We start from the raw sequence: 23171 nt of genomic DNA, 5'->3' as shown, positions 1-23171 counted from the left end.
GGGAGTAGTTGCGTCTTAGAAACGGTATGGGGGCAGGCTGGAGATAGTTATCTTGTCACAGGTCGTGGTGGAACTAAGACTGGGGGCAGATGGAGAGCAGCAGGGGGAGCTGAGTTATGTAAGGGGAATCAGCAGAGCCTGCTGACAGATTTGCTGTGGGGCAGAGGGAAGAGTCAGCGAGGACTGCAGAATTTCTCACTTGGGCAGCAGGGAAACTGGCACTGTGCACAGCAATGGGGAATATGAGAGGAGAAACAGACGTTGAGGATATCGTGGCATTTGGGTCAGTGAACACCAGTGACTTTTAGAAATTCCTCTGACTCCTGAGGTAGCAACCGGAGAGCTCTTTGTGGGGGCTCTCTGAGGGGACTTCCCCTTATCTACTCGGTGCCAAGAACTTTACATAGAGATTCTCATTGACTCCTCGCAAAGCCCTCTGAAATGGCTTTATCTCTCCCATCTCATTTTGAAGGTGAGATGGTTATAGTTCAAAGAGGTGAAGGAAATTCCCCCATAGCTGGGGAGGTTTGTGGAGTCTCTCTGTTTCCCACACGTCTGCTCTGACCTATTTCGCCAAACTGCGATCCTAATGATAATTAGCATCATATATTGGCCTTGGTGCTGCCAGGTACTGCTAGACATTGTAAATGTGTTTTATCTTTGACATAAATTTTCAGGAAACTGAGGTGGGGGAGATTTAGTTACGTGAAAGACAGAATTAAGAGGTCAATCGCATAGAGACAAAGGTGCTGTTGTTTTCAAGCCCGAACTTTGCTCCTCCTTGACTTTGGAGCGTGTGGTATGCAGCTTCCCTCTCACCTCCCTGGTCCCCAGCCAATTGTCGTCTCAGTTGCATTCTGCTCAGGCTGGCCCTGGGCGATGCACATCCTGCCAGGGTCTGCTGGCAGGTGGTCAGAAGCGCTGTGACAAGGGCTGGTTTGGGGTGGAGACCAAATGGGTGCTGATGTCATGCTCTGGGTGCCCGTGAGGAGTGGGGCAGGTAAAACAGTGCTGCAGTCTCTGCTGTCTCTACCTTTAATGCTCATCAGTGCCCTTGATGAAGAGAGCTGATATTGATAGCAGCCGTCAGGGTGTCTGCCTGGCTGGCTGAGGCCAGTGAGCAATCTGTCGCACTTGAATCTGAGTTACTCTGTGGTGTAAGGCATCTTGCCATTTCTCCCCTGGCGACTCTGCTTGTGCTGTTCCAGTGAGTCTAGAACATCTGCCTTGCATACTAAAGCTTAGTATCTGTCTGCCCGCCCTAAACAAGTGACTGTGGAGTGTTGCGTTGGACACTTGAGCATCGAGGGACGCTGGTGCTGCAGAAGGTGAAGACGGCAAATGACTACTTCCTGCCTCCTCATTTCCCTTAGCCAAGATTCTGCTGGGGAAGCAACCAAGCTTTACCCACTGTTGGTGGACTTGGTCGCTTGGCTGCTTCTCCAGGTTCAGCCCTTCTTTCAAGGCCTGGGCACCCTGCCTTCTCCAGGTGGTGATAAGGACCAGACCTCTGCAGTAGCTCAGAGTGTTGGATCAACGTTTGTTGTTCTCAAGCTGTCCATACTAGAAAAGCATCTGTTCTCTGTAGGAGGCAGATTGAGTCCAGAAAGTAGCTCCAAACTCACTATACTAAATAGCCTGTAAAGGGGCCCTTGTTCCATAAAAGGATGTGTCAAGTCCTTGGAGTCAACCTGTCCTTGGGGGCATAGAGGTTCCAAGGTATTTGCTCCCCGCTAGCTTCTGTTTAGAGTTTCGTTGTGATTGTTATTTTCTCTCGTTAAGATAACTTCTCAATGAACTGAAATGATTGGTTCCAGGATCAAATGAAATTAGAGCTTGGTCTCAATTGTGCTTTGATGCCCTTCAGTTCTAACCAAACGTATCAAACACTTGCTGTATGTCACAGGCACTGTCGTAGGGTTGGGTAGACAGCAGTGGACCAAATTTTATTGTGCCTTTAAGATACAACCGCAGTGGAGGTGCCCACGGGGCTCCCTGGTGGCGCAGTTACCCAGCAGCTGCTGCAGAGCCAATGCTCCAGGGACGGGGGACTGGCCAGAGCACCCTGAGTGACGGCCAGACTTCGTCTGCCTCATTCTTTTGCTCTTTGGTTATCGTTCTCTTATTTACATTCTGCTAATTTACTTCCTCCTTCCAGTTCTATCTTCCACACCATTCTCTGTTTAATTGTAGCATGGATCTAAGAATGATGAAAAGGCTCAGTACTCATAGCTGAGTGAGTTTAGTGTGTTAAAAATGGAACCCCTTCTAATGAGAGCCTTTTGGACTTTCCATGACAATGTGTGGCCACATGAAATATTGCGCTGTTAATTGATAACATACTGTGTGCACACAGCATTGCCCAGCATGCCTCACTTCTCTTGCTTCAGGAAGTGCAGCCTGGTGTCTTCTGTCAGATTCTACTCTCTTTCATTTAAAAGTAATTGACCATTGTGATCCACTAAATTGATTTCCTGACAAAACTGAAGGCCACAGTTTGGAAACAAGGTCCCATCAACATAGACAGCATCTCTCTGGGCTGAAAGCCATGCCATCCCCTGACGGTAGAGTGTATTCTAGAAATCTCTTGTGATCTTTATCTCTACTCTGTCTGCTTGAATTTTGACACTGTACCCTCCCAATCTCCTCTGGAATCCTTAAAAATCACTCAGTGGCATTCCAAACCAGGTTTCTTAAAATAAATTCAAGCTTTTCATATTTTATTCATCAGTTTTTTGTTGTTCTTGTTGTTCTGTCATGTTTTGAGAACTGTAGGGCCTTGTTACATATTCCAGGCAGTCCTTGACCTCAGAGTGATCCTCCTGCCTCAGCTCCCTGAGTATTGGGATGAGTGTGGGCCACCACATCAGGCTTAGTCGTTTTTGAAAATAATTTTCTTCTAATATCCGTAGATGATGGAGTAAGAAGGTGTGAGTGCCCCTTTGCTCCTGCCCCGGTGTGCTGGTGGCTCTCTGTGTACATGTTCGCTTGTGTTCCGGTACCTGACCCACACGCTTAGAAAACCGACCGGCAGCAGGGCTGTGCTTGAGTGCGGTAAACATTTCCCCGAGCAAGACATCTCATTTCACTGTGATTTAGTGTCATCGTAGTAGTGTTCACGGGCTCTGCATCTTGACACTTAACTTGTGTTTTAATCATGGATTATCCTATGTCTTTTCTTTCTGTTTTTTGTCATTGCTTTGTCTTGTTCTGTTCTGTTTAATTCCTTTGGCCAAGATGCATGGGATTTTGGAGGAGGCCTGATCTGGAGTTGTGGTGTAACTGCAGCTTGCAGAAGTTACTTTGTGGGTCGAGTCTCCAAGGTTCCTCTTCGTCTACCACATCGATTACTTCAGTCACACCTCTCTCCTGTGTGCTGCATCCCATTCTTTGCGCATCTCAGTATCTTCGTTGCTTTTTTCTCATTGCTGAGACAAAATACCTGGCACAGAAAGTTAAGTGGGGAAAGGTTTACGAGGTGTCAGTCCATAATTGACTGGCTCCGAGGCAGGGTGGCTTGGCAGAGGGGAGAGTCCATGGCAAGCAGAAGACAGCAAAAGCAGCAAGGAACCTTAACGGCTTCGTTCTGCTCCTTTTATCTTATCCAGACTACTTAGGGCAGGCAGCACTCACACACTTCATCCTCGTGCCCTTGAGCCTAGCACTGAGTCAATTCCAGTATCGCACACTCTAGATCCAGCCACCTGTGAAGAAGCCCCAATTATGACTGCGTGAGGCTTTAGAGGACATCAAGACACAGCCCTAACACTTGGCGTGAGTGCATAGCCCAGGACGTACAGTGCACCCGACTGTTTACTGATGTCAGGCAAAGGCTGGGCTGGGCAGGGCCATGGTCAGGACTGACTTTATCTTCTGGTGATGAGGGGCCAGAGAGAGAAAGGGGAGTAATGGGAAGATTTGGGTTCCAGAAATGTGGAGTCATGGATGGAGACAAGCTAGGAGGCCCCAAGAAAGGTACCAGAAGGGAGGTGGGCATGGAGAGAGGCATGATCCAGAGATATCGGGGAGGGAGAAGGTCCAGTATGTGGGCTGGAAGGAGAGGGGCAGTTTTCGGTGGTGACTGGAGATCTGCAGAGCCCCGGGAGGAGAAAGAGGAGGAAAGCAGATAGAAGAGGAGAAAGGATGGGTTTGTTTTGTTGTCTGCAATGTCTTTTTGGAACAGATCCAGGCATAGCTCTTGACTAGAGAAAACCCTTCTTGTCTTCTGGAGGGGCCAGAATGTTGCCCGGGTGTGGGGGCTGGGGACAGCCCTGGGGGAGGTGGGGGGCAGACTTGCTCCGAGTGAGTTCTACTTGCATTGAATTAGAGTGGGGTGCACGTGCGCATCCTCCCTAGCTGTACAGGTGAACACTGTTCTCAGATGATACTGTTTTCTTTAATATAAAGCTTATCTTTGCTTAGTTAGCTTCTTTGGGTCCATTAACTTTGCTTGGATATTAATATAGCATCTGTTTATTTAGCAATTACTGCAGCATATCATGTGTCAGTCTCTCTGGGGGTGTAAAAATCCTTATTTTGTAGGAATATTCTGTTAAATTGCGTAAGACAAATTCATGCTTAGTAACAATGACTGACACAGCACCTCTTTCTGTGAGTGAGTTGGGAATGTTCAGGGGGACACAAGTTGGACTGGGTCGGAGGGCTGGGGGAATTTGGACCGGGCCTGGACCTGGGAAGAGCTTCACTGCCTCTCAGGACTAGGGTGGGGACCCACATCCCGGGCTGCGTGGCTGCAGCAGACTCCGCTGCTGGGAGTTCTCCAGGCCATGCGCACAGGGCTGCGTGGGTGTGCACAACGCTGAGGCCCACGCCTCGCTCCTGGCTCCGTGGTGCAACCTTGGAGACTGCCGAGTCCAGGTGTGCGGTTGGAGGACGGCGCTGTGAGGAGCAGCTCCAGGCGGTCACTGCTTGATGTCTGTTCGGGGTGGAGTGAGATGGTGAACATTGGCAAGGTAGTGAGGCAGAGGGCCAGGCAGGAACCCATTTCTTTCCTTAGCTTGCACCACACGATATTGTGAATTCTCAGCCTTTTTAAGGTCCTACCAAATGGTAGGGTAAAGTAATCTTAGGGACCCGTGTTCGAGGCAGTGAGGGTGTTGCCTTGGATGGAGTCTCTGTGGGTGGAATAGGAGTTTGGGAAGACATAGGGGGCATTCTGGGTAGAAATGATTGCCTGGGGCAGGCCTGGGCAAGCAAAGTGAAGGGTGGGTTATGGAACCTCAGGACCAGCTCTTGTACTGGAGCCAAGAACTTGTGGGGCAGCAATGAGATAGAGGGCTAGAGAGGCATGTTGAGCCAGTCCATGGAGGGCTCTACATGACAGCCATAGGACGCTGGGCACTGGGAACCCACCAGAGGTACTGAGGAGGTTTTGACACCATTAGAACTGAGATATCTTAAGATTAACGAAAGTGACAGAGAGACAGGAGGCCACTAGGTAACTGTGACTTAAAATAGAAAGGAGTAATGATAAAGTGTAGGCAATAAAGAGGGAGGCAGAAAGGGAGGTTGTTCCCAAATAAAATACAGGCCTGCTAGTTGAATTTAGATTTCATGCAGTAACAAATAATCAATAATGTGAGTTTTCCCCAAAATTTTGAACAAGAAATGTTTTCAAAGGAAACCATTCATTAAAATTCTGCTCTACCTACACATCCCATATTTTAATTTTCTGAATCTGCCATGTTTTGTGTGAAACATCACAAAGGAGAATCACTAAGATTGTACGTAAAGGAAGTGGGAAAAAACGGGAGGTAAGAGAGGTGGTTCTGGCATCTGGATGAGAGGGAAGTGGGAGGTGTGCACTGGAGTGTTGGGGGCTGATCAGACCTCCACTCACCTGACCAAGAGTATAGCAGCAGGATGACAAAAGACAAGACCTTAATACATAAATGGGGGACCCAGGATGGTCAGAGCTCTTACCAGCTAAGACACCATCTCCTGGAGCTTGCCACTATTTATTGAACTTGCAGCTTCTAAAGGATAAGGCATGGTACAGGGAACAGTGCAGTGCCAGTAGAGAGCACTGATCAAGTTCCTAGCAACAAGGGAAGAAGACATCCTAGCAGGAACAGCTCATAGATTAATGGGAAATTTGTTTTTTCCCATAGATTAATTTCTGCCTCTAAGGAGTTTTCTGTATGAGCCATGCTGCCCTTAGCTGCACTACTGTCTTGCCATTCACAGCGTCACAGATCATGGAGACCTCTGCTGTAACCAGTGGTGTGGGGAGCCGTTCCTTTCCCACTCCAACTGCTGGCTCTTCAGGCAAGGCATTGTGGGCTATTAGGAAGACTCAGACTTTGATATGAGAAGCCAGTTTCTGAATTTTCCATTCGCTCAGGGTGGTCTCTGTCACCGGTGTGGGTGGGTGTGGGTGGCGAAGCCCACGGAGAGGCTGTGAGGGAGAAAGCCACAAGCTTCCACCATGTCAATGGTATGTGCAGGCTGAGAAGGTGTTGAAGTGGGGGCTCCAGTATTACTCAGAAAGTCAGCCTGGAACAGGAAAAGAAGCCAGGGCTTCAGATAGAGATCTGAGATTCAGAGGAAGGAACACAAAATATGAAAGATAAAAGAAAAGACAGAGGGGACATGCGAGTATCTTTCTAAAGGATCAAGTATCTCACAGTGTGTTTAAGGAAATGGGAGTGTAACCCATTCAAAATTCTCCTAAGGAATTTTAAACATTAGAAATTCCTATGTAAGTGAAGTACAGTTTTAATGCAATATGCTAGGCTGGTGGGGCAGGAAAAATTTCCAGAGATGGAATCCCATAGACATCTTCACCAGCATGTTATAGTGAGTATCTGCAGATGAGGCTATGTGGCAGATTTTAATTTTCTTTTATATATTTGTCTGGCTTTCAAGTTTCCTTTAAAAGAGCATATGTTACATTCAAAATGGGAAATTTAAGATATTTCAAGTAGATCTTGAGGAAGTCAGCATCATTTCAAGTTTCATAAATGCTTTCAATTATTAGAATATAGTTTAAGAGTATTTTATTTTTCAAGTAGATGTGTTGACAGCATCTTGTGTACTATTTATCGATCCAATCTTTAGGAAAAAAGACATGTGTTTCAGAGTGTACCCAGCTCCTCCCTTGTACTGTTCCTGGAGAGGACAGCCAGACAGTGAAGACGGACTGGCTCATCCCACAAAGCTTTCAACCCACACAGCAGATTTGTGTGATCCCTCGTTTACTTAGAACTTCACAGAGATGTTTGCAAGGGATGGGTGGAAGGGGTGCCCATTATGTGCCCCTGTGACCCACCACCACACACTGTCCTGGATGCCTGGTGAAGCCGCTGGGTGGACACGGCTCCCTTGCCATGTAAGAGTACCGTTTGCTGTCACTCAGCACAGGGAGGGGATAGGCTTAGGTGTCTCCTACTCAACCGAGCATTGGCACTCGTGTAGCTGTTCTGTCGACTGGAGTACTATGTTATATCTACACTACTGAGGAGCTGTAGTGTGAATGACCCAGAACTTTGAGACATAACAAGACTTCTAGGGCATTGTGCCCAATTGTATCTCACTGAGACCAGATTATTCTGCTTTTGCTTAAGCGATTAAAAAAATTGGTTTGCAGTCCCTGAAGAAACTGGGAATTATATATATTACAGCTATCATAATAGATCTTTCTAAAGGAAATTCTCATAGCTTTAGTGTCCAGAGAGGTTGGTGAATCGTAAATAATGCTCAATCAAGGAATTATGCTTTCAAGTTCTATTGGCATAAAAGTATTCCTGATGTAGTTTTCAACTGGAAAAGCACAATGTACAATTATTATAGTAACATGCATATTTACATTAAAGAAAGGTGTAAAATGTTCCAAAAATGTAAAACCTAAAGTTTTATGAATGGTTACTGTATGAATAATTTTTATTTCCTATTTTTCAATACTTTAGTTTTCTATAATGAACTTGTGTTTGTTTTCTTTCTTTCTTTTCTTTTTTTTTTGGGTACTGGAGATTGACTCGGGTCTTTGAACTTGTATTCTTTTATAAACAACTAGAAGGAGAAAAATAAAGTTAATTTTCAGTTATCATCTGTAGGGATCTTGGAAAGTTTTTACCTGCTTTCAGTGTAAGACTTGTGATCTCTTTGCTTGCCAGAGAGACTTTTGGTAATTTAATTGTATCTGATTGCATTGGGGATAAAGAGGAGAGTTGTGGTGTTGTCACGTCGCTGTTCAACATAAGCATTTACATGTGAGCCCCACGCAGGTTGGGACAATAGCTTTGTGCTTAGGCTCAGCGTGGCCCTCCAGTGAACACTGATGATCCATATTTTGAATGATTTAATTTGAGCATTTGTATCATAGGGTAATTTCTAATGTGTGTTATTTTTATTTCTTCTTTTTAAATTTGCCTGTGAACTTTAAGCTTAGCATTAAGCTGAAGAACAGTGAATTATAGAAATATTTCTGAGCTGGTCAGCAAACTCCTTCTGCAGGCTGACAAGTAGTTCCCAGAGGATGTGGGTGCCTACACTTGGACTGTGGGCCAGGCCTCTCTGAGTCATCCAGCCTGGGACAGTCTGTGTGTTTCATATTCTGGCCCGTCCAACACTGTACTCCCCAAAGGTGCATTTCCCTTGGCTTGTTGATTTGTCTGCTCTGTACACACGCCAGAGACTGTGTAACGTTAGGGACTGGATACAGCATCAGTGAACCAAACAGGCCCACCATGGACCTGACCACCTCACTGAGGAGAAATACAAGTTATACCATAGGGCCAGGAGCTATAATAGGACTGAGAACAGAATGCCAAGGGAATTTATATGACAGACAGGGAGCCCTGGCCAATCTGTGTAAAGTCAGGGAGGGCTTCCTGCCAGGGCTGAGGCTGCAGCTGCGTCCAGCAGGTACCGCTGTAGCTGTGGGCACTTGGTGTGGGGATTAGTGAGAGAGCAGGCAGCGGGCACAGCCTACACATCTGAGAATGAAAAGGAGTTCAGTACGCCGGGCCACAGCAGGGCCTTGGGCCTGTTTAAGAGATTTGGACCAAAGGCAGTATGGAGCCGGTGGAGATCTTAAAGCACAATGGCATAATTGTATTTGTGTTTAAAAAATTGTCCTGGCAGCTAGGAAATCAAGATGGGAGGCAGGGAGATGAGAGTGACGGACCTGACTCAACATCTGTGGAAATAACAAAACAGACAGACCCAGGGGTGTTTAACAGATCCCATAGTCAGAGCCTGGCCATGCACTGCGCACAGAGAGGAGTAAGGGGGCTAAGGCTGGAGTGACTTGGACAAGTTCACTGGGAGGGCAGCACTGGACACGACCAGGTCCACCGTCGGATCTGGGGGCCTGGGCTGAGTGACGGGGTCCAGTGGGAGATTCTGGACTCAGGAGAAACATTGAGGCTCAAGGTTAAATCTAGGGTTGGTGTGACCCAGGTGGCAGTAATACGGAGGGAGAAGCCAGGGACACTTAAGGAAAAGGGGGAGGGTAACAAGATCTAATGCAAAGCTCGGGCAGTGGCGGTTTCTGAGATGCGTACAGGCACCTGAGAGGGAAAGCCAGAGGGAGGGAGACCAGGAGGGCAAAGGCTGGCGGTGGGCATGGGATGTCGCCGAAGTGCGCCTCACTAAGCAGGAGGTGACACATCAGTATTTCTTGACCTAGTAAGACACAGTACCTCCAGTAAACTGACAGCTCATTGATTTAAGATACAGTGATTCCGATATTTTTAAAAATTGCTAAACCACACAGATATATATTAGGATCCAAGAGCTATAATATGTTGAGGACTAAAGAGTGTCACTTAGATCAGTAAAGGTGTTGTGATGCACTGGGGTCAGAGCAGTGTTAGAGGGGCGTGCAGGAGAGGAGCACGAGTAGAGTAGCTTGAAAGATGAACAGCCTGGGCATTGGGTTCAGTGTGCTTGATAAATGATAGAGTCCTCTCCAGGGTTTGAACAAAGAGAGGGGAAATAAACGTGGCCTTTTCCAGTTAGACCTGATATTCGAGAATATGTCTTACGTGGGTAGAGGCATTGTGAGGGTTGAGCCCAGACCTAGTTTATCCTTATTTCCATGCCTCGCTAGTGCCCATTGAGGCAGGCCTCGCTGAGTTTGGCCTGAAGGGGAAGGCTGCCGGTAGAAGATGCAAAGGACCCTCAGCTTCTCAGTACAGAGGCCACACGGCAGTGTAGGAGAGCATGTGGGGTCATGGGCGGCCACTTAATCCCTCGCTTTCTTCCGTACAGGGAGTGGGTCTGTTAATTCCTGTTGAGTTTGCTTCTCTGGACTGTCAGGAGGATTTGCCTTTCATGGTGCTGCTGTTTACCGAGTACCTGCTGCATTCCCAGCACAATGCAGGGTGCTGTGTCCACAGTGTCCATGTGAACCCTCCAATAGCACCACAGTGGGAATTGTTATCTACATTTACAGCTGAGTAACTGAGGCTGGGAGAGGTTTAGTAGAATGCCCAGTGCTGTTGTTTATATATCCAACAACCACTGGCCACCTGCCATGTGCCACAGATGCCCAGTTATAGGAGGAGGGGAGTGTACATTTCCAGGGGAATCACAGTGGTGAGGGCAGCGTCCCAGGGCGCTGCTCCGGCCAAAGGCTAGCGAGCAGGGGTGGTGGACGGGTGCCGGGAGACCTGAGGAGAAACGGGAGCCTCACTGCTCACGAGACTGAGAACCCAGGGGAGAGGCCGGCGAGGCCGGCGCAACCCCCGACGGGGGACCTCAGCCTCATAGCCAGCTCGCCTGGCCCTGAAGCTCACCCTGACAACGTGGAAGATCAGGACACTGGAAAACTTGCCGGGCAGTCTGGGGAGGGACCCAGGGCGGATTCGCTGTGTGCCGTCGACAGGGCTCTGAGAACTGCTACTGGAGGACCAGTTTAATGTACCTGGTGAATATGATGAGTGCAGGTGGCCTGGGCACGGTCCACGTCCTCACATTGTCCTGTCCGCTGCTCAGGGCTGCTCGGAAATGGGAATCCAGCCCTTGCTGGAATTCTTCCCAGGGCCTCTTCTCCAGAGCCGGTTGTGGCCATGCCATGGTCTGTGCAAGTGCACTTCGGCATCGTGAGGAAGAGGGGAGGAAGGGGGTGAGGCCTCTTGTCCTGAGTGGCCCGAGGGTGAGTGACGTGTGAATGCCCTGGGGATGAGAGTAAGGAGGCCTGAGTGACGCAGGAGAGCAGCCCTCTGTGCACCCCTTTCTGCACCTTTCTCCACCTTTCTCCGCACTCGCCACATAACCCTCAGGAAAGCAGTGGATGAGAGCAGACCTGGGAACAGCTGCCGGCAGTTCTGTTGCCTGTTCTCAGTGTGGAGGGTGCTTGGGTGAGCTGTACCTGAATGAGGACCCTGGACCCTTCCTTGACATCTACCATGTGCAACATCTGCACTACAGAGGAATTGGAAGCAGGTGACCCAAAACGTGGGCAATCCAGAGGCTTCTGAGTGGTTTTCACCTCTGCCAAAGAGCCAGGGTCTGGTGTCTTGGCCTTCGCGCGCGCTCTGCCCTCTGCCCGGAGCCACCTCTGCACCGGTTCTCCTGATTTCCTGGACTCTCAGCTTAGACATCCTGTCTTCTGAGTCCATGCCCTGCTGTAGCCCTGATGTGTCCATTGACCTGTGTCCCCTGGTGCCTTGCTAAACCTCCGCCCTAGAACAGTGCCTGGCAAGTGGTACATGAGTGTGTCACTGGGTTTCTCTGATTGGCTTGAGTCTGGAGATGCTTAGCAACAGCTAAGGACTTGCACAGTGCAGTTCTTTTCTGCTTAGCCCAGAGCACCACTGTTAGTTATCCTTAAAGGAGCACACGGCGAGGAATATTGAGGGGAGGCATCCAGAAAATTCACTTGTGCTCTGATCTCCTGGCTGCTGAGTTCATCTGGGCACCTGCTCTGAAGAGTCCCAGACCCATTTGTAAGGATCAGATCAGAAGGCTCCCCACAGCGCGTTAGTATTTGGGAAGGCTGTGTGATGTTTTTGGAACCTGTCCCGACACCGCGAATTCACTCACCCTCATACCCTCTGACCTCGCTCCCACAGGCCCACCTGTGCCCTCCAGACTGCAGCCTCCACCCTCACTCTGGGCTGCAGGGCTGGCTTTCCTCCTGTGCCGTGGGCACCCCCCAGCCCTGGGTCCATGTCCTGCTTGTTTTGCCTGTGTTGCGCAGCCCCCTGTTAATACCATTGCAGGAGTGAAGATTCAGGAGAGACAGCTGCATGTAATGGGAGGGGCTGGTTAATCAGTACGGGGAGGTTCGCCCAGAGTTTTCATTAGACTGCCTTTCCTCGTGCCCTAGCTCAGAACACCCACTTAGAACGTTAGTGCTTTAGAGACTTGTAACGTTAGCTTTTAACATTCTGCACTCAGTGCCTTGGAGTAATAAATAAATCAATAAAGCTGATTGCTTTTGAGTAGTTTGATTGCTGAGTGCATCAGGGTACCTTTTGTTCATTTCCCACTAGCACACAGGAGAGGGATGTGGGTGTAAGGCTTGTCCTGGCTTCTGATTCTCAGCTCTGACCTGGGAAGTTAGTGTTTCCAGGAGTGTGTAAAACTTAGGAACAGCCTGCCATGTGCCCCGCACCCTTCCTCTCGACGGTTTTCCCAAATTACAGGTGTCATAAGAACATTTCTCATTTGCCAGAATAATCTTGGGTTTGTTCTGCATCTGACAGGTCCTTCAACACCACATTGCTTAGTCTCACTGATAGATCATTTATAACAGAAATGCTGCCTTGACAGGAAGTAAGGTTGTATGATTTTTCAATTTGGGTTGAAAATCAAATCCAAGTTATGGCAACACTGAGGCTTCTAGACCTTATGGATTGTGATTATCTTACAAAGAGATGCTTTTGTTATAGGAGCTGCCTTCCATTTATTGTCTGTAACAAACTTGATTGGAAATATTCTTTTCTCTCTCTCTCTTTTTTTGGTACTGGGGATCAAACTCACGTCCCTGTGCTTGCAAGGCAGGCGGTAGAACCACTGAGCTAAATCCCCGGCCCTGGAAATATTTTATCAGAGGATGGTGTCATTATTATTTTTTTTTAATTTTTTATTTTTTGGTAGCGGGGATTGAACTCAGGACCTTGTGCTTGTGAGGCAGGCAGTGGCATCACTGAGCTAAATCCCCGGCCCGTCATTATTTCTAAAGTACCTATTCGTCCCATGGTGTGTTCTAACTATAATGTGGTTGTCCTTTGTTTTATGCAGTAGATATGCCCCTGAAGAGTTGTTGATAAACAGCTTTTACATCTAATTTGTATGTTAAGTGCAAATGAAAAGCTATTGTTTTGCTTTATGGTTTCTTCTATAATTAGAAAAACTATTCCCAGTGCATTTAAGAAATGTAGTTGGGTCATCTTTGCATGAGGTAATCTTACTAAAAAATTGTCAATAGATTTGCACTCTGAACAGTTTTAGATCAAATATCTTACTTTTCAGCCCAATAGGAGAGGGCAGGCTTTGTAAATTCTACATTTCTTACTGATACTCAGATGCAGGTGTGGGAAAATCTGCCCTGTCTCATTCTCTCAGGGAAGGGTGTGAGGTGCCAGCTCCGAGCTAGGCTGGTTTGCAATGTCCTGCCGGAATAGTGAGTGGCTTCTTAGGTGATTTCTCATGAGCTTTGGGACCAAGAGCGTCACAGTCCTGTGTATTTTAGTTTTCTGTTGCAGTGGCGAACCCTGAATATAACAGTGTAAGAAATGTGTTATTGTCTCTCACATTCAGTGGGTTGAATGCTGTGCCCTTCGCTGTCCCTTGAGCTCCCCACACGTGGCTGCAGCCAGATGGTGAGTGGAGCTTGGGCTGGACGGAGGAGGCGGATGAAGGTGCACTGTGAGCAGAGAGCTTACAGGTGAGCTCTTGCTTGGCTTGAGCTTCTCATATTTAATTGGATCTGTGAGGGAAGGTTCCCAGGATGAGTGCTTTGAGAGACCACGGCAGAGGCTGCAACTTCTTACTGCTTTGGTTCTGAATCCTAGAGCATCTTTTTTATCAGATTCTGCTAATGGAATCCCTATAGTCAGCCCGTATCCAAGGGGAGGGGATTGAGCTTCACCTATTAATGTGAGCTGCGGCATGCAGCCTGGAAAGGAATGGGTGGTGTCTATTTTTAAATGATCTAGTTACTATTTCAGAAGAAGAGCATCCTCTAGAGGAGGAAGAGTACATAAATACGAAGGGCACAGGAGTCATCGGGGGCCGTGTAGGAAGGTTACAGATGCTTAATACAAGCAGATGAATTGGCCAGCACTGAAGGTAGAAATCAGTGCTAGAAAGCACCCATTGAATGGGCCTGTTTCCATGGCAGCCGGCTAGAATCCCATGGAGAGACATGCTCCGCACACTGACCCCAGCCTTGATGTAGCAAACCCATATTACAGATTGTTTGGGGGGAGTACTGGGGATCAAACTCAGGTCCTTGCACTTTTGAGGCAGGTGGCAGAAAATATTACAGATGTTTGAAAAGGGACTTGGTAAGGGAATCTAACCAGCACAGTCTCAAAGACATGTTTACCTAGAAGCTGTTCCAAGTGTGTATTCTACTAACATCGAGTCAGTACAAACTACCTTGATATTAGAACCCTAAATACTTGAGAACTGTAATGTGCCCAGTCTATTGATTTTTGCTCACATTTTAGAGGCACATAGAGAAGGCTATGTCCTGGGAGTATCTCATATACTTAGAGTGACATTTCTTGGTGTTTGGGAAAAAGTCAAGTATGTCCATATGCTTGAGAATGTTTTTGCCTCCTTAGCCTTAATAGGGAAGACAGATGTTCTGTTAATGCATGAATCGCAGGTGTCTGGATTCTGGCTGTGGAGCTCGGTTGACCTGGACACACAGGCAGGTCCTTGAGAATACATTAATTTCCACCCTTCCCTGTGTATATTCCTCTTTGGTTCCCTGGGGATTCAAATTTATGTTTATCTGTGCTGAGGATTTAGAGACAAGATAAACATTTTAAGTTACTTATAACCAGAAATTGTACCAGGAATAAATTAAGCTTTGCCTTAGACACACATTAAAATATTGATCGGTTACTGAGAAAGGTAGGGAGAATGTCCCTAGGTATGAAATATAAGCTGACTCAGAATATGAGTATGTGGGTTCAGTTCTTAGTTTTGGCTACTTTAACAAAGTGCTGTAGACGATATATTATCTTGTTGCTTTCTCATCACTGGGATGCAATATCTGACACCCAAAACTTAAAGGAGGAGAGGTTTATTTGGCTCATCGTTTAAAACGTTTCAATCCATGTTTGGAAGTAGATACAGCCTCTGGTCATGCCCCAAGCGGCCCCACCTCCTAAGGTGAGTCAGCTGTAGAGGCCCAAGGTCTAGTCCTCTTCTGAAAGCCCTGCCTCTGAGTGCAGGAGGCTGTGGGGGGACATGTAGATGTGAACGATAACACATATAAACAACAGAGATTTCTTTTTCACAGCTCTGGAGGCTGAAAATTCAAGATCAGGGTACCAGGATGGCCAGACTCTGATGAGGGCCTTCTTGCACAGTGCAGACTGCCTACTTCTTATTGCGTTCTCACACAGCAAAAAGAGCACGAGAGAGCCCTTGGGTCCCGTTTGTAAGGCCACTAATCCCATTCATGAGAGCTCCATCCTTGTGAGTTATACCTCTCAGCCTCTACCTCCTGATTACGGTGGTTACATTAAGTGTAAGGTTTTTGGTATACGAATGGCAGGATTCGGTTCGTAACCTTGCTGGATTGATTTATGAGATGTACTTGTAGAATGCTAGAGATAGAAGAACCTGGAGATACTATTATATAGGGCTTATAATTTTATGCTTCTAGGAAGGCATTTGATAAGGGTAAGATGCATACTTTGGGGAAAGCTGTGGGAGAGGGGAAGGAAGCACCATATAAATAAGAACCTTAGGGCAGCAGACAAACGTGCGAGCGGCTGAAGCCCACACTTGCCTGACTCCTGTGTAGATCATCCCACCTGGGAGGGGCTTGCCTTGTTTTCCGCTCTCCAGTGAAGAGTCCACATCGTCCACCAGCAGCCTGTCTGCTCACCTCAGTCACGATGTAGACTTAGAGCCGTCTTCCTCCTTTCCTTTCCCTTCTGTCTGCAAATGTTGACCCAGTTCTGACCATGGGATGTGTACTCTGTTATGTGGAGTAATGAGCTCACATGTTGAGACTTACAGTAAACCAGGAAACAAACAAATAGCTACAGATTACGATTGGAGTCATGGAAATGGAGGTGTGATAAAGAATACGGGCAGGGTCCTTTTCAGTAGGTTCATTGGGATAACCCTTAGAGGAGGTGACATTACTGATTCCAAACCCACTGGTTGCTGACTTGTATATGTGGTATTTTAAAGTCTTTCGCACTGCATGTTGTTACAGTTCCAATTAAAACCCTTTCTTCCTTTTCTGAGCCCAAGCTCCATGTATCAAAGGGGCAGTGCTCTAGGGAGAAGGAAGACAGCCAGAGCCCTCCGGCCTGACGCTTCCTCCCGGTGACTCTCTCCTCAGGGAAAGGTGATGTGTTCGGAGATGTGTTCTGGAAGGAAGCCACCCTTGCCCAGTCCTGTGCCAACGTTAGGGCCCTGACCTACTGTGACCTGCATGTGATCAAACGGGACGCCCTGCAGAAGGTGCTGGAGTTCTACACCGCCTTCTCCCACTCCTTCTCCCGGAACCTGATTCTCACCTACAACCTGAGGAAGAGGGTGAGCGAACACTTTCAGTGTTTTTCTACACTTTTGTTTTCCCTGTGCACTTTGGATGGTTCCTGGGGCCAGGAAGGTCCTAAGTCCTTTCACCATCCCGCGGAGGGAATATTATTAGATGAGAAGGCGGCTCATGTTGGTACCGAAGGGATTTGTTCCCGTGTATGTCTGTGGGCTTTGTCCTCAGCCGTGTCTAGACTTTGTAGCTCCTCAAAGAGATGAGTAAGACGTGAGGTTGCTCTTTGATGAAGCAGCTGCATGGAGCCCCTGAAGGTAAGCTGACGTCTCCCTGGAGACCAGGACGTGCCGAGTGGTGGGAGGAGGCCATTAGCCGGCCTGCTGGTGATGATAGTTTTTAAAAAGCTATGAAGTTACTTTAGTTGGGTACAGAAAATTAAGAAGTCATGGAATTTAGTTGTCTGGAGAATATTTCATATACTGTTGGCAAGTTGTTGAGAAAGATCAGCAGTTTAAGAACCGGAAAATACCTCATCGGAAGTTGGTTCTTTCTCCCTTGGTTTATCAGAGGGTCTCTGTCTCCATGAGGATTAAGTGTTTGTCTTGCCCTCTTTATTTTCCACGAAGGATCTTCTGCACTGCATCCATCTCTCTTGGCTAAGACAGTAAGATGGCAGCTGTGTGTCTGCAGGAACCCTTGGGATAGGAGGCCGTGAGAACTTTCCCCAGTGTCCCATCATCTCCCCCTCTTGTCTGCTCCTGTCTCACGGCCCCATCTGTGTTTACACCATCTCATTTGTGCCCAGGTTCCAGATCAGAAACCCGGGCGTCAGCACTGATGTTGCTTTTCCCTTCTCCCAGCTTGTGTTATCGTCAGATCCTGTTGGCTCCACCTAAGCTGTCAAATCTGAGTTTGTCCTTTGCTTTCTTCCTCATCATCCTTGCAGAATCCACGGGACACAGGGCCCCGTGTCACAGACACTCCCGGTACCCTGGCAGGACGGCACAGTGGGCTTTAGACTTTTCCCTGCCTTGCGTCTGTACCAGCACAGTACTTCCTCTTCACGGCCCTCGACTCACCTTGAAAATGAGTCTGACCCTTACAGGCTTGTGTCTGTTACTTCAGCCTGGCTTACGTGGTTGTGCACATGACCTAACCCCCAAGCCCCGTCCTCCACCACTTCTCCCCACCCTGCCCTCGGCTCCTTGAATTCCACTGTGAGGACCCCACACACTTCTGCAGGCACTCTGCACCCATCCAGAGCTCTGTGTCTCCACATGCTGCTGCCTCAGCTTGGAATCCCTCCTCTCCTGTGTGTGAGAAACTCCACTTAACCCTTAGGACTGTGCGGATATGTTTCTCTGTTCGTTCATCAAACCTAACTTTGTGCTAACTGAGCTAGACTAGAAAAGTAAAACTGAATGATAACAAAGTTCCCTTTCTGAAAGAGAAGATCGACACAGGGAGGATAATTGCAGTTCATTGAATAAGATGATTGTGATTTATGTGGGCTGCTGAGGGAGGAGAGAGGAGGAGAAGCTACAGGGGAGAAAGTGTTGGGGAAATGAGCTGAGGCCAGAGGATGTGTTTGCCAAACGGAATGAGTAGGTGTTCTGCTTGGAGGAACAGTTTAAGCAAAATCGAGAGAAAGGAAACAGACTCGTCTTCTACGTCCATTATATGAGACTTGGAATGACTGGCACTGGGTTACCCTAACAGTATGTTTCCGCCTAACCTAGAACCCCCGAATTTTATTGCTTTGTAAGTCCCTGCTAGGAGGCCTGAGGGTGCAAGAGTATATGGGCATCCTCTGCATAACCGAGCACAGAGCCTGGACTCTGTGAACATCTGAGGAAGCAAGGAGAAAGAGGCAGAATCTTTGGATCCTGCTTTCACTTGGTAAAATACAAGGCTGTGGCTAAATGAGGTTTTTGGTTCTGTGGTTTGAAAGCTGCCCATTTGGATGGTAGGCAGGCACGCACAGTGGTAAAGTGTGCATCTCGTTCTCCGGGCTCGTCTGTTGGCTGCAAATATGAAATGATTGCTGCTGATACTTTTAGCCAAGTGGGTTCTCTAAGCATCTATTTTTTGATTTATTCCTTCTTTCTGTGAAAGCAAGTTGATTATAATCAGCTTTCAGTGTTTCTGATAATGCAGGTTGAAAAAATACTCAGTCTGGATTATTTGGAGGAGTCATCGTCATGGAATAATTGTGGTTTAAGTAAATCTGTCTTCAAAAAACAACAGCAATGATTACACAAATGGCTATGCCTCAGTGGTCAGATTGCCTTTGTAAGTGCAGAATGACTGACAGCTCTGGAGGAGAGAAGCCTGTGGGCCGCCTTTCTGAAGCGCCGTCCTGGAGGAGTTAACCAGCTATAAAAACCTGTGGACAGAAGGATGGACAGATTTGGCACAGTATAACAAAGTCCTCTGAAGGCTGAGTGGCCCAGGTTTGCTGCTGTGTGGGTACCGAGGAGCCCTTGGTCCATGCTTAGGAACACTGTGCAAAGAATTTGAGCACTGAGTGGAGGATGTAACTAGTTCACCTTCCAACGTCCTTCCCGTCCCAAGTGCTCATGCGTCTGGTATGAATCCAGAGGAATTTTAGTGAGAGCTTTTGTGTGAAGAGGTAGCCTTTCTTTCCTTGGTGAAAAGAGACTTGTTGTTTTGGTATTGCCATTGTGGTCTCCCATTGTGTCTTTTTGAAAATTAATTCATAGCTACATAGGGCACAGACGATGAGAACATTACTTGCATGAATTATTCTTGTAGCTATTTTTTTCCGCAAAATGAAGTATATTCTTGTGGCTATTTCTAGCTTGGCAAAATTATGTGAGTTATTTGCTAAGAGTTCTTAGAATACACTGCCTTCAACATCCATTTGGAATGTTGGCCTTGTAGACCCTCCGCTGGTACACAAAAGAAAAAACTCTGAGCTGGAAGGTGCCTCTGTGGCTATTTGGTTTCTCTTCAAGTCTCCACCTCCTCATGTCACAGATAGGACACTTTGTAGAAAAGTCACAGAATGAGACTGGCAATAAAATAATTGGAGGCAGAAATGACAACTCCACCAGGAACCTTGGTTCCCATAGTTGCTGGCCCGCCTCTATCTTGTACTCTAGACCTCATCCTCTGACCCCTGAACCCAGGGGTACAAGCACCTTCCAGCTTTCAGTACTGCCTTTGGGGCCCAACTTGGGAAAACCTGGCACTATCTGTTTTTCCTCCAAAGCCACATGAAGTTGTGGACAAGAATGAGGAGACAGAGCCTGCAGGTGAATTCAGCATTCTTATCTTCAGTTTTTCTTGTCTGAGAGCCCTGAACTAGGTAGGAGACCTGGCTCCTGCCTCTGCTGCTTAGTGCTTTTGCAATTCTGGACAAGATACGAAGACATTATCATCTTTTAAACGGGATGGTGAAAATCTCTTCCTTTCAGTATACTCAAGAGAAGTGAATTAGACAATACTTGCCAAGCTCTCACTCACGGCCCCTAGGATATAGTAAGCGCTTAGCGACGTTGTGAGTGATTGTTACTTGTTTTGCCCACTTGAGTCACACCCTTTTTATCATCTTATGCCTTCTGAAAAGGAAGCAGAAGGCAGTCCCCTGCCTTTGCTCCGGCAGGTCCTGCTGTGCAAAGTATGCTCTGTGGTGGGTGTTATTGTAGGTTTTCTGCAGCCAAGGAGGCACTGCCACTTGGCAGAGTGGAGTCCAGCAACCCCCCCACCCCTTTCAGTTAGCTCCGTTCTTGCAGTGATTGAGTTATCCTGAGACCTTGGTTCAGGCACCAGGGTATCAAGAGAACAGTGTGGCAGGAAGGTTTCTCCCGGGAGAGGTAGCTGTGGCTGCTCATGAAAGGAAGGGGAAGTGGAGTCTTCCCCATCTTGTCTTGCCTGTCTAGGGTGTCAGCAAGGGCTCTGCAAACTTTTTCCTCTAAGCGTCACATCTTCCTTTGTCTAAACCAAAGGGTGTACGTTATTAATAGTAAAATTATCACAACCCTCAGGACTGTGCAAGGCACAGCACCATGTCAGCTCATTGAATTCTCCAAGCAACCCCATTTCTCAAGAGCCCTCCTCCAAGGTCATCTGGCTATGAAGTCACATGTTCCAGTCCCCAGTGTGCCCATCCAGCTGAGCGGCATGCGGGCCCGCGGCTAGCTCATAGCTTTTCCAGGGTCGGTGTCCTTCGGCTCTCATCCAGTCTGTTGGCTTTTCAGGGTGGCGCCTTTGCTCCTGCCAGGGCAGCCAACACTTGTGCAGCAGAACCAGCCAGACCCAGGCTGAGCGACAGGAGACGTGCTTCCGCAGAGAGGGAGCACAGTCTGCTGCTGGGTGTGCAGGGAGGCGTGGCGTCCAGATCACAGCCCGGGTTAACCTGGTAGGACAGGAACTCGCCAGGGAGAGCACTGCTTTGGGTCTAAGGACCCTTTTGAATAATGACCAGATGACTGACGAGAGGCAAGTTACAGAACTGTTCTAAGCCTCTGGGTGAACAGGGATAATGGAGAGTCTCACATACCTTGAAACGCAAATGAAAAGTGACAGTGTACCCCTCGGAAGTGCTCAGTCCGCATTTGTCCCTTTCTGTGCCCCACTGCTTATCTTCCACCTCTACCTCCAGGCTTGAAGGGGTGAGGTCATGTGTCATTCCCCTCGATGTATAAGCTCACCAATTTCCTTAGTCACGTTTCACTTGGACTTGACTTTCGTTTCAGAGATGAGGTTTCACTTCCCAGGTGCTAGGGGATTGGCTCCTCCTCCTCCTGATCATTAATATGGCAGAGGAAATGTATAACAACGAAATGGTGCACTGCATACATGCAATTAGGTAATTAACAGCAGTCAATGCATGGGATAATTAGCATGTAGGTAATTGGTAGGGTGATTCTCATTCTCTCTGTATAGTATTTTATTTTTTAAAGCCAATATTGTCGTGTATTTGAGTATGTTTTGCAGTGTTTGCACTCATGGTTAAAGTCTCAATCTAGTGAATTCAGGAGGGAGCTGCAGCCACAGTTACTGGTGCTTTCAAAGCAGGGGCCTCCTAATGCCTGCTTGCTAGAGCCCAGGTTGCCATAGTGAGCTGTTTTGAAACCTGTTTACCTCTCTAGCCCACTCTAACCAAAGGACATTTTATTCTGGAGAGAGCTCTGCTCATAAGTGGCACCGAGAAGCCTTTTAGTGTTCTCCCTGAGCAGATTCTTGTGGAAGGTTGGTAAGATTGGAAGACGGTGAAGCTATTGCTTAGAAATGTCACCCGCTTTCCCTCTGTTTCATCACAGCCTCAGTTTTTTAAATGATCTCACATAGCCCATATTTTCCTTGTCATTTCTCCATAGTGCAGATTTCTGGGAAATAAATCATCTATTAGACTGTCAAGCTAACAAGATGATAAAATCATGGTGTTGAAATTAGGGGTGGGGAAAGGGGACAGATGATGTGAGTGATGACCATAATTTTCTCAGAACAACAAGTTCCTTTTTCCTCCAGAGGCTCGGGGAGTGATGTGAGGGACCTATGTGGCCTTCTGCGGATCCCTGTATTCTCTGCAACACCCCAATAAATATAGCAGAGCCCCATCATGACCCTGGCGGAGGAAGACAACGAAAGTGTCTGTGCTTTATCATGTCTAAATCAGCTTACAGGACAGCTGTTGAACTGCCTCTGGCCACTTCTGAGGAGGCAGTGAAGTTCTGGAATGAGTGTGGGTTTTACAGAGAGGACTTCATTTACATGGGAGCTCTGCCCTGGGCTAGCGTCGGGCTGAACATTGGACAAGCACGTGTGCTCCTCTCCATGAAGCGAAGCTGTGGGAAGGTATGATAGAGTGCTGGGCACATTGCCCTTCCCATGTACAGACCTTTTACTGTATTTAACTCTCTGTAGGAAAGGCGGCCACAGGGCGCAGGAGAATTCTGTGGAAGCCACGGGAGTTTTGGCTCACAGAGCAGGGAGACGGAGGCAGCAGAGTGTGACGTGGAAAACATGGACTCTGCAGCTGGAGTACTTGAGCTCAAGTCTTGATTCTACTCAGTGATCTTGCTCACTGGTCCTCAATTTCCCATTTATAAAACACAGGCAGCAGCGGCATCTTAGAGAGGTGCTTTGGCAAAGCATGGTGCTGCAGACTCCTCGGGAGCTGTTCCTGCCCCGCAGACTGGTATGGGCAGTGGAGAGCAGCTGGACTCGATCCTAACTTGGTTCATCCAACGAATGGCTGTGTACTGCACTTACCACAGAGTGGAAAAGAGGTGGCCTGGCTGGAGGAGCATGGAGCTGGGCTGTCCGGTTTAGCAGTACCTTCTTGGGCACTTTGGTTGAGTTATAAGAAATAGGGTTGTTGATTCATGGGCTAGATGGTTTTAGGCTTCATACTCAAGTGAGAAGATTGGTTTCTTGATGTTTTAAATATTTAGCCCCACATTTCTCATTTATTTGACCCCTGACCCTTTTGTTTTTGTGTGTAATTTTTTTTTTTTTTTTTTTTTTTTTTTTTTGG

At 47.6% G+C, this 23171-nt stretch overlaps 1 protein-coding gene across 1 annotated transcript in view; it reads left to right on the top strand.

The window, feature by feature from the left end:
• Kcnh1 (potassium voltage-gated channel subfamily H member 1) overlaps nucleotides 1-23171 on the top strand; it is a 256799-nt gene that overhangs the window by 176531 nt on the left and 57097 nt on the right. Inside the window, exon 11 of the mRNA XM_010613231.2 lies at nucleotides 16511-16707. Coding sequence (XP_010611533.1) covers nucleotides 16511-16707 — 197 coding nt within the window. The remainder of the gene's footprint in view (nucleotides 1-16510; nucleotides 16708-23171) is intronic.

The sequence above is a fragment of the Fukomys damarensis genome, unplaced genomic scaffold (genome assembly GCF_012274545.1).
Source record: "Fukomys damarensis isolate Sample0158 unplaced genomic scaffold, DMR_v1.0_HiC HiC_scaffold_11, whole genome shotgun sequence".
In the NCBI taxonomy this organism is placed as follows: Eukaryota; Metazoa; Chordata; class Mammalia; order Rodentia; family Bathyergidae; genus Fukomys; species Fukomys damarensis.
The sequence above is the reverse complement of the archived record's forward strand: the minus strand, read 5'-3'. Positions and strand labels throughout refer to the sequence as shown.